Source organism: Pelodiscus sinensis, chromosome 4 (genome assembly GCF_049634645.1).
Source record: "Pelodiscus sinensis isolate JC-2024 chromosome 4, ASM4963464v1, whole genome shotgun sequence".
NCBI lineage: Eukaryota > Metazoa > Chordata > Testudines > Trionychidae > Pelodiscus > Pelodiscus sinensis.
This window is the reverse complement of record NC_134714.1, coordinates 132,346,116-132,358,045: the sequence shown is the minus strand read 5'-3', so window position 1 is coordinate 132,358,045 and position 11,930 is coordinate 132,346,116. Positions and strand designations below refer to the sequence as shown.

The 11,930-nt window shown below is 44.5% G+C and overlaps 2 protein-coding genes across 2 annotated transcripts; both read left to right on the top strand.

Moving 5' to 3' along the window:
• Window positions 1-1,111: 1,111 nt before the first annotated feature.
• On the top strand, window positions 1,112-2,050 carry LOC102463933 (olfactory receptor 5AR1-like). Its single transcript, XM_006133537.3, has one exon. It carries the CDS (start codon window positions 1,112-1,114, stop codon window positions 2,048-2,050), a length of 939 nt encoding a protein of 312 aa, XP_006133599.2.
• A 5,140-nt stretch (window positions 2,051-7,190) lies between these two features.
• On the top strand, window positions 7,191-8,129 carry LOC142829336 (olfactory receptor 5AR1-like). Its single transcript, XM_075928825.1, has one exon. The coding sequence runs from the start codon at window positions 7,191-7,193 to the stop codon at window positions 8,127-8,129; it is 939 nt and encodes a 312-aa protein (XP_075784940.1).
• Window positions 8,130-11,930: the final 3,801 nt, after the last annotated feature.

The following is an 11,930-nucleotide window of genomic DNA, read 5'->3' as shown; positions in this document are numbered from 1 at the left end:
TGGAATGGGAAGAGTCCACTACGGACTCTTTCAGAAGGGTCATTTCCAGCTTTACAGAGAAATGCCCAGATAACTATACAGAACAAGTGTCTTTGGTCACATCCTGTGGTCTCCATGAAGCATAATGAGTCCGGCCTATTTTGTGGAGTATCATAGCCAGAGAAGGACAGAATATCACAGTGATTGGTCTGCAATAGATAGAAATTGCACCATTTAATAGCACAGGAGGAAAGAATGCAGCAAATTAATCCTAAGGGTGTGAGTGACACCAAGGGTGACTTTGGTTCGCTGAGCTCATTAATTAGATGCAGGGCCTCTCTGAGCTCAGTTATTCCCACTTACTTCAGAGACCATGTCCCAGAGATCACAGCTCTCAGTATAAAACTGGAACGCTCCAAATTGGCACTTTCTGTCGATGTGGAAACCTCACCACATCTCTTGCTTCTCAGCAGGTAGGTGCTGCTGTCCTGTATCGACATCACACTCAAATCCCAAGATTTCATTCATGATCTCTAACACTGAAAATGTCAATCCAGATCCTACCCCTTGAGTTAAAGAAAGAACAAGCTAAGCAATTATGTGGCCACTGAGGCGGGTAGTTTCCAGTATCTCTCAAGGTTTTCAAATACACCAACGGAAAAGCCATTTCTGATGCAAAACGAAAGCTTCATAGACTCAGCAAGCAAGTTTTACCTGCACCAGGCATGAGGAGCTAAAGAACTCTCCTTGCCCAAGGAGGTGAGAGAGAGTGAAATGCATTTATTCTCACCACTTCCCGAGCTAAGAAGCTATCTCTTCTGTCAAAAATGGTTTTCCGGCTGATTCTCGCACCACAAAGTCACAAGTCGCTGTTGACTGCTCAGATTAGTGAAGAGTGTTTGTCTGTGGGGCACAATTAACCTGCGTGTCCTTTAATGTGTACAGTGTGTGTACTGTATGGAACACCAAACTTAAACAGCTGTGAGCAACTCGCTCTGTGGACAAAGCTCTTCCTTAATACTGAAACGGTGTCCATTAACAATCTGATCTCCATTTTTTTCTCTTAATTTGTTACAGAGAAGGGATAATATCCCCAACCCATCTACCTCTGCCTGACCTCACCTCAGAGAAGATGGAAGAGGGAAATCACTCGGTGGTGACTGAGTTCATTCTCTCAGGACTGACAGATCGTCCAGAGCTGCAGGTCCCCCTGTTTGTGTTGTTCCTACTGATTTATGTTATCACTGTGGTGGGAAATGGGGGGATGATCTTGTTAATCACAACAGACCCCCGACTCCACACCCCCATGTACTTTTTCCTTGGTAATTTGTCTTTCTGTGATATCTGCTATTCCTCGACAATTGCCCCTAAGATGCTGCATAATTTCTTAGCCAAGAGGAAAAGTATTTCTCACAGTGCCTGTGCTGTGCAAATGTATTTGTTTCTTCTTTGTGCCGATATTGAGTGTTTCTTGCTGGCTGTGATGGCCTATGACCGTTATGTGGCCATCTGTAACCCATTGCTCTATACAGTCACCATGTCCAAACAGCGCTGCAACCAGCTGCTGGGTGGGGTGTGTGTTCTGGGATTGGTGGATGCAATGATACACACGTGTCTGACATTTCAGCTGTCTTTCTGCAGCTCCAATATCATCAATCATTTCTTCTGTGATATTCCTCAACTATTGGCTCTCTCCTGCTCTGACACCCGCATCAATGACATTGTGCTATTTGCCTTTACCTGCTTCATTAATCTGAATAGCGCTGTAGCAATTCTCCTCTCCTATGTCTATATCTTCTCCGCCATCCTGCGGATCCGCTCTGCCGAGGGCCGGCACAAAGCCTTCTCTACGTGCACTTTCCACTTGACTGCAGTGGTCATATTATATGGCACCCTCCTTTTTATATATTTCCGACCTAACTCCAGCTATTCCATGGACACGGACAAGGTAGCCTCAGTTTTCTACACGCTGGTGATCCCCATGTTGAACCCCCTCATCTACAGCCTGAGGAACAAGGAGGTGAAGGAAGCCTTGAGAAAAGCCATGAACAAACTCCTAACCAATTCCTGAATCTGTTCATCCCAGTGCAGGTTGAGTGATGGGCAGTGGAAACAGGTGAATTCAATTCCCAGCCAATGGCAATGACATTTTTCCAGACCCTGTAGTATTATTGCTCATTCTTATGTTGTTCTTACTATATAATTATTCCAACTCCTACAGGCTCCAAATGAGGTCAGGCTTTAGTATTACTGCAGAAAAATTGAAGGAGGCACCTGTTTCACATGGGAGAGTATATCAATATATCTTGGCTTCTGGGGTGGTTTCATTATGACCTCTGTGATTTCTATGGCTAAAGCAAAAGGAGTTGTTGCAGAATTTCTCCCCAGTTTGTGTCCATATACTATGAAGAGAAACATGATTTCCATCAGAACATCCTTCACTTCATCGTAAGAATGTTAACTACAAACAAAGAGGAGAATAATTTGTAAGATAAACTGGTGTGTGTGCATCTTCTGTGACAATCTGCACTGAACACAACAGAAAATGGCTCAGAAAAGGTGAACTTCTGATACGTCAATTAAACAGAGAGATAAAACTGGACAGTAAACATTCACACCTCCTTCGTAAGTTTGCTCTGCATTCTTGCACTGAAATCCGTTGGATTGTATGATAGACTTTGAAGGGTAGAGGTGTGGGAATTATTTGCCTCCAGAGACTGAGAGTGCCAAAGCGGTGCCCATAACTGATTTTTTTTCGTTCACAGCTCCTTAGAAAACATCTCAACCTGATCTAAATGTGAAAATGCCCTAAACATTTAACAAACTGAAAACACTGACCAAAATGTCCTTTGGGGAGGAAATAAGGGTTTGGCATGAACAGAAGTGGCACATGTCTTTTCCTGCCTCCTTTTCCGCCAATGTAAATGCAAAGCCAGTGAAGGGCTAGCCTAGCAAAATGGATGGGAGGTGAAGAGGCAGTGATGCTGCTGTGTCCCAGGTTGACTTCAGTGCAGTGATCAGAGCACTCACATGGGAGAGACACGGGTCAATCCCCCTGTCTGGTGTGCTGAAGCAACTTGAAAGTGGGTTTTCCACACTGCTAGGGAGCGCCTTGGTGAATAGACATGTTGTGTCCTGCCTCTTCCTTAGGGCCGGACAATGCTCACGCTGAACGTTGATTCAAGTAATGGAACCGCAAGTTGATGTAGCTTAGTTTCATGTGCAGCAGTGCCCACACCTTGTGCTCACTGTTTGTTTATGAGAGAGCTATGGAATTGACGCAATGTAACTTAAACTACCTGCCAGTATCACTGTTCACCAGCCTTGGGACTGATCGTCTACGAGTACTGGGGTTAAGACGTTGATGGGCAATTGCACACTCATTGATGTAATCTGCCTCCACGGATGTGCCAAACAAACCCAGCTTCATTTCTGGCAGCAGTGTCGATTAAGCCAGTGGTGCAGCTCTGGACTTAGTCTCTCCTGCTGGAGCCATGGTGTTCCTGAGAGCCTCTGGCAGAATCACAGGGCCAGGCACAGAGAATGATTGTATTGACTGGTTACCAGCGACACCCACCTAGAGGGGGAGCTGCTCAACTTCCTGTCGCTTTCCCAATGGGTCTGTCAGTTGTGTTACACAGTAGAACAATTTTGAAGGGAGGGACTGAGAGCGACCCAGACAGGAATAGCTCATTGCTCTGTGGCTGGGACTCTTTCTGGAAAGGCAGGGAACCCAAGTGCACATCTGTGCCAGCGTTGGACAAACAGGGAAATGAAACCTGGATGTGTCATCTCACAGAGGAACACAAATAAATTAGGAAGGGCGAGTGCACCTTTGCCTCCTTAGTTTGGCTGCTTATTATCTGGTACCTAAAATGTCCCCCCCCCCCTACACACAAACATATTGTTTTCAAATAAAACTGTCAGGAGAATTTCTAAGACGTTTGTGAACAGGATAAAGTTAACCAATACATCATTGTAATGGACAATAAACTATTTGTCTGTAAAGAAATTCAGCCCTTTCTAGACAAATTTGTGTAATGCTCGCTGCACTGAATGTTGACCATGGGAAAACTGAGTTATGGAGCCATTGATTTCAAAGCCCTATTTATAGGTTGCTACCAAAGGGCTAAGAGAGGGAGCCTCAAAACTCCCAGACTGGGTGATTTTAGCTTCTATAGCCAACATTAATGAATGGATAAGATATTGCAGTATTTGTTAATGCTCACAGCAAATGGAGATAGATACTTCAAACTTAAGGGCTCTCATTATTCCATTCACTATAAATACAAAATTTATTTTGCATCCTATTTGCTTGTGGCTGTTGTTTTTAATTAACGAAGCAGGATGAAATGGGAAGGAGTCTTTTGAAACAGCCTGACGTGAAACTGTATTGGCATGATGGGTCTTTTTATGTGTAACTAAAACGGGGGATGATCTCATGGCTGGGCATGTAATCTGAAACGCATCTTCAAAGAGAATATTCAAGAAGTTCTACTGAATACTTCAAATGTCAATCTTTCCTTCTCATGACAATAGAATTCTGTAAAACCTTTGTGTAAAAGAGTGGTGAAATAGTCCCCCTTTCTCTTCATAAAGCTCATAATTCCCTGATCATCATTGTTCTGGTAAAACATGCATGGCAACATTATATATTGTAGCCAGTGAGCTAGTTTGTCTTTGTTATATTTACTGCATTTGTATTCCATCTTCATTATGTTCACTGCTACATTTTATTCTGCTTTGCATTAGATGCAGCAGTCATGCAAGTAACCTACAGGGTTGTATCCTGTAAGACCTTAGCTTCAGCAAAGTACTGTAGGTCTATAAAATCTAAGCAAATAAGCTGTGTGCAGACTTACAGCAAAATGAAACTCCCCAAGTTACTGGAGAATGGAAAATAGAGGTTAAGTACATCTGTGTTTGATACAAACACTGTTCTATGTGGATTCCAGGGAGATGAGTTACGGAATCAGTAATCATCATCCTCATCTGTGGTGAGGCTGACTAAGGGAAATAATCTGGTTACCAGTGGTAACCTATGGCCTATTTTGGGTGGTAACCAATCAAGAGGTATGAAAGTCAATACCAATATGTATACCTTGGAGGGTCCTCTCACAAATACAAATTTCTGTATTTCTTCAAAGTATCCGAACTTTGAGTGGGACCCAAACAATTCCCTGTATTTCTCTAGGATTAATGTTAAAGTCATTGTTAGCTCATAAAGAGACCCACTTCATAGGTCTCTGTGTGATGGAAGTTGGGACAACAAATAGAATAAAGCTTGCACGGTAGGTGTCCAGAGATGCTCCATTGAGGATGGCCTGTAATGGACCTGAGGCTGAGCTCCCTGGCACCATTCTGGGATTTCACTCTCCACCTCCTCAGACGACGCCTCATACCTGTCACCTGTGCCCTGGACCCATTGCACCATAACCCACATTATGCCCCACACCGCAGCAACCTCTTCTGGGCACCATGTCCCTCCTGTGAGATCTCTGCTTCACTGACCGACAGGTATTAGTTCTGTGACTTGCCTCAGTGGCCAACTGCAGCCGAAGGTTCATTCCCTGATCTAAGGGAGGTGATGCAGTCTAGATACCGGCCAGTCTCCTCATTTGCAAGTGGGGTGCAAAGGAGGGGGACACTGACCTGCCTGACACCCTAGGTTGAGATTAAGGGACGCTATCAAATTCTACTACCTTTTCCCTGGTGTCCACCATCTGCCTGTTTCCCTCAGCTACTTGCAAATAGTCACGGACCCTTCTTTAGCCCTGTGCCAGGGCTACAGTCTGTCAGTCAATCCGTCGGTAGCTCCCTTTCCCTCCCCTGATCCCACCCACCCCACTTTCGCTGTTGTGCTTCTAAATCCAGGTATCATTCCAGGGAGTGGGCTGGAATGGACAGAGCAGCGCTTCTTATATGGAACTTCTTCTATTTGCTTGGGATTTCTCCAAGGCTGAGTCAACCAATCTTCCTCTGCGTGGCTCCAGCGCCCCACCACAAGACCATGGCAGGACTTACAACCATTTATGAACCCTAATGGAAGACACATGAGTAGGGTTACTCCCATTTCAAGATGGGCAAACACAGGCAAGGAGGATGTACAAACCACATTTTCATACGAGTCCAAAGGTTGACTGTTTGCTGAGTGAAGAAAAACTTCCTTTTTTATTGTGAACCTGCTGCCTATTCATTTCATGTGGTGACCACTAGTTCTAATACTGCGAGAGAAGGTTATAAAATATGATAGTGATTTATGTCCAGAATTGTGAAATTGCATCATTTAAGAGCACACAAGGCAAGAGTGCACGAAATTAATCCCCAGGGCATGAGTGACACCAAGGGTGACTTGTTCACTGAGCTCATTAATTAGGTACGGTGCCTCTCTCAGCACAATTATTCCCACTTACTTCAGGGAGCATGTCCCATGGATCAGATCTCAGTATAAAACTTCTCAAATCCTCAAAATAGGCACTTTCTGTCTATGGGGAAACCCCACCCCATCTCCCTCTTCTCAGCAGGTAAGTGCAGTTGTCCTGCATCATCGTCACACGCCCACAGTCACCATGGTGACCACAAGGTTCCTCCTTCATGATCTATAGCACTGAAAGCTGCAGCCCAGACCCTACACTCAGAGGTACAGACACAACAGCTTAGGCAATTACGTAGTCACTCAGGCGGGTGGTTTCCAGTATCTCTCAGGGTTTTCGAACACACCAATGGAAATGCCATTTCAGATGAAAAACAAAAAGCTTCTTGAGCACAGCAACCACGTCTTTCTCCAAGCTGACATGCTGAGCTACACAGCTCCCTGTGCCCAAAGGGGAGAGAGCGTGAAACTCATTTACCCTCACCCCATCCTGAGCTGAGCAATTGTCACTTCAGCCTCAGATGACTTTCTGCCTGATTCTCTCAAAACCAAGTCATGAGACGCTGTTTGCTGCTCAGATTAATGAAGAGGAGGGTTTGTCTGTGAGGCACAATTCATCTACATGTCCTTGTATGTGCACATTGTGTGCATTGCAGGAGACACCTGACACAACCAGCTGTGAACATCTGGCTCTGTGGACAAAGCTCTTACTTGATCTTGAACTGGTGTCCGTTAAGAAACTGATCCCCAGTTTTCTTCCCTTAATTAGTTACAGAGAAGGGCTATTTCCCTGAACCATCCACCTGCCCGTCTGCTGCCTGATGCCTACACAGAGGAGATGGGAGAGGGAAATCACTCGGTGGTGACAGAATTCATCCTCTCAGGACTGACAGATCATCCCCAGCTGCAGATCCCTCTGTTTCTGTTGTTCCTACTCATTTATGTTACCACCCTGGTGGGGAATGGGGGGATGATCTGGTTACTCTCGACAGACCCCCGACTCCACACTCCCATGTACTTTTTCATCGTGATTTTGTTTTTCTGTGATATCTGCTGTTCTTCAACAATAGCCCCTAAAATGATCCTGGATTTCTTAGCCAAAAGGAAAACTATTTCTTACACTGACTGTGCTGTGCAAACATATTTCTCTATCTTACTATCAGATGTTGAGTGTCTCTTGCTGACTGTAATGGCGTATGACCGTTATGTGGCCATCTGTAACCCGCTGCTCTATACGGTCATCATGTCCAAGCAGCATTGTGGCCAGCTGGTGGCTGGAGCGTGTATTGTGGGATTGGTGGATGCAATGATTCAGACATGTCTGACGTTTCAGCTGTCATTCTGCCGCTCCAATGTCATCAACCATTACTTCTGTGATGTTGCCCCACTGCTGGCGCTTTCCTGCTCTGACTACAGCCTCATTGATATTGTGCTGTTTGCTCTTGCATGCTTCATTAATCTGAACAGCTTTATGACCATCCTCCTTTCCTATGTCTGTATCTTCTCCACCGTTCTGCACATCCACTCTGCCAAGGGCCGGCACAAAACCTTCTCCACCTGTGCTTGCCACTTAACGGCCGTGGTCATTTTATATGGCACAGGCCTTTTTATATATTTACGACCTATGTCCACCTATTCTGCAGACATGGGAAAAATAACCTCAGTGTTCTACATGATGGTGATCCCCATGTTGAACCCCTTCATATACAGCCTGAGGAATAAGGAGGTAAAGGTCACCCTGAGGAAAACCATGAATAAACTCCTAACCAATTTCTGAATCTGTTCATCTCAGTGTTGGTTGGGTGACTGGCAGTGGAAAGAGGAGAATTCAATTCCCATCCTATTGCAAAGACTTTTTACAGATCCCTCATAGTATTATTGTTCATTGTTATATTGTTCTTATTACATTATTCTTCAAAGAAATCCTACAGGCTCCAACTAAGATCAGGCTTTAGTGTTACTCCAGCAAAACTAAAGGAGGCACCTGTTTCACATGGGAGAGTATCTCAATATATCTTTGTTCCTGGGGTGGTTTCTTAGGATTTGTGTCATTTCTGTGGCTGAAGTAAAGGGCGTTGTTGCAGATATTGTCCTCTGCTTCGTGTCCACGCACTATGAAGAAAAACATGATTTCCCTCCCAACATCTGTCACTTCCTCTTAAGGGAACTACAAAGAAAGAGGACCATAATTTGTAAGAAGGACCACGGTGTGTGCGCACCTCTGTGACAGCCTGCTCTGAACACAACACAAAATAGCTCAGAAAGGGTGAATTTTTCATCTGTCAATTACACCCAGAGATAAAACCAGATAGTAACATTCACACCGTCTTAGCAGGTTTGCTCTACGTTCTTACTCTGAGCTCTGCTGGAATGTACCATAGACTGGCAAGGGTAGAGGTGTAGGAATTTTTTCACTCCAGAAACTGAGTGTGCCAAATAGATAAAGCTGTGTCCATAATTGATTTTTTTTAGTTCACAGCTGCTTAGAAAACATCAACATCTCAACCTGACCCAAATATTTTTCCTGCTTCCTTCTGCTTCAATGTAAATGCAAAGACAAGGAGCGGCTAGCCTGGCAAACTGGATAGGAGTGAAAGAGGTGGGGTGATGCTGCAGGAATTCTTACCGGCTTCTATTCAGTGACTAGAGCAATCGTGGGATGTGAGAGACAAGGGTCAATTTCCCTCTATCTGCTGTGCTGAAGCAACTTGAAAGTGGGTCTCCCACACTGCTGGGAGTGCTCTGGTGACTAGCTCAGTAGTGTCCTGGGTCTTCCTAGGGGATTGTCAATGCTCACGCTGTGCATTAATTCAAGTTATGGTATCGCAAGTTGATGTAGCTTAGTTTGACGTGCAGCAGTGCCCATACCCTGTGATCACTGTGTTGTGTCAATGGGAGAGTTATGGAACTGAACCAATGTAACTTAGATCACCTGCCAGTATCACTGTTCACCAGCCTTGCAATACATCCTCTGCGGGCGCTGGGTATAGATGTCGATGGGCCATTGCTGCCCCATTGATCTGATGTGTTCCTTCTGATTCATGGTAACATAAACTGTCTTTGCTGGAGCTAGGAACTAAGACACAAATTACAAAGTTCTAAGCAAATGCTCTACGTTCTACGCAGTCTTTCCTTCTCATGACAATAGAGGAACACGTGTAAATCCTTGTTCTCAGAGAGTGATGACACAACCCCTCTTTCTCTACATAAAACCCATAATCCGCTGACCATCGTTGTCGTAGTTAAATGTGGGTTGGAACAATATATGTAAAATATAAGATTCTACTCTATAAGGTACTGAGTTGTTCCCCTCAGTATGATCAATCAAGTTTCATTGACTGGTGAAGAGATCATTCTTGGGAAGGCGGAAGGGTATGAGTGAGAAATCTACATTTTGACAGACAAACCGCCAGAGTTTTCTGTTCATTCAGAATTTGTCTCAAAAACCCCATGCTGGAGATGATTCTTGCAAAAGAGAAATAACCAGAAGAAGCAAAGGCAAATACCTGAAATGTACTATCCCTCTCTTTCTCTTTGCTCACAACATCAAAAACACTCTGCATAAAGTGGAAGAACTTTTGGACTGGAGAGTTCTTGGTGAAAGGCATCCAGACGGTAACACTGCAGCTGTAGGTGGTGAGAGAAATTTTTGTTTCAATTCCTTTAGTTTTCTAAGTTATGTATTAGTTGCATTTTACTTTTTATTTCTTTTTAATTAATTCTCCGCTTCATTGTTTGCAATCTCTTAAAATCTCTAGAAAAAAAATAGCTCTCAAGAGTCAGGAAATGCGTTTTATTATTTAACCCAGGCCTGTGTATTTTTGTATTGAAACAGGTTGGAAACCTCTACTTGAGAAGAGGATTTGCACAGGCTATTTTCTGTTAATAAAAGGACAGAATTGGTAGGAGCTGGTGTCGTCCAGGAGGATGCTGGACAGTACCGGACACGCATTCCATTCAGCATCACTAGGCCCTGTGAATTAGAAGTTTGTGTTCTGTGTTGTCAGGTGGAAAAGGAGCAGGGGATTCTATTGTTCATGAACCTGCCAAAGGATGAGCCCAAGATTTAGTTGTGCATTATTTGCAGCTGAAGAGGGAAAGCAACTGTGGGGAAAAGATTATCCAATGTGTGCAGAACTGAAAGTGTGAAGCAATCAAGTGGCACACACAGTATTGATAATCTGCAGCTTTCGCAACACTTTACAGCTACCTGCTCAGTTCATAGAATTCAGTGTTCCAATTCTATCGAACTCAGGTCAAAGGAGTTTAAGGGATGTGCCCAAAATTCCTCAACTGGGGAGGAGCATTGATAAGAACAGAAGCCAAATCTCATGTACAAGGTTCTGATACATGGTACAGTGGGTAAGATGTGGGACAGTCTGATTCCAAGCTAGTTTGCAACAGACTCCAAATTAACTCTGTTGAAAGGATTGGCCTTCCTCTGGTGAAGGTGGCCAAACAATAAAGTAGACTCTATTCATCTCATTATCCTGTAATATTGAAATGACCCGGCGGGGGATACAGCATTCCACACCACCAGGGTCTTTCGTCCTCTGTGCTCAAAATCCACCAGAAAGGCGGGGCATCGACATTAATTACATGTTCTCTGTACAACTGTTGTCCTAGGATCAAAGATGCTACGGGGAGCAATGCTGGAAGCCATCAAAGCCAAATTTACCCTCAGCTCCCTCAGGCAGCAGCTCCGAGGGTAACATGGGCATGATGAGCAAACGGGAAAAGGTTTGACGCTGAGGCTGATTTCAGGGTTCTAACCTGGTTCTGTTTCCGTCCTTTTGAACTCCTTGTGGATGAAGGAAAGGAAAACAAAGGTACAACCAAGTCATGGGTAAATGGGTGAGTTTGAAAGGATTTTGGCCTTCAGCTGAAGTGAGAACTAGCCAGTCACAGAACCGCAGAAGTGGGAGGGATTTTGAGACGTCATCCCTAAGTCCAGTCCCTTGCATTCATGGAAGGACCAAGCACTATCTAGAGCATCCCTCACAGGTGTATGTCTTACGTGGACTTAGATATCTCCAATGATAAAGATTTAATAACATCCCTAGGCAGCTGTGATTTGGTGCAGGATGTCTATAGGGTCCCTCAGTCACAACCCAGAGTAGCAACTGACTGCTCCTTTTCCATCATCTCTCTGTTTCCTTCAGGCATTTCTCCAACCCCTTCTTTGCCATGCATCAGAGATTTAGTCTGACAGTCAGTCAGTCTGTAGCTCCTGTTCCCTTCCGACTCCACCCATCCCTGTGACCTCAGGCAACATTCCAAGGGCCTTTCTGCTCACCTGCCTTTTTTATATAGGACAGGCTGGCCCTGATTGGCTGCTCCACTTAGCCCTCTCTCTAAGGTTGGATCAATAAGCCCTCTTCTGATTGCCTGAGTTCTCTCCAAAGTTGCCTTAACCAAACTCCCACTGTGTGGCAGATGCACCACAAGGCCATGTCAATAGGGTTACTCCCAGTCAGAGATGGGGAAACTGAGGCAGGAAGAATTTGAGACCCATAATTTCGTATGCGTCCACAAACTCACTGAATTGGTGAATGCTTTGGAAAATGCTGCTTCCAAA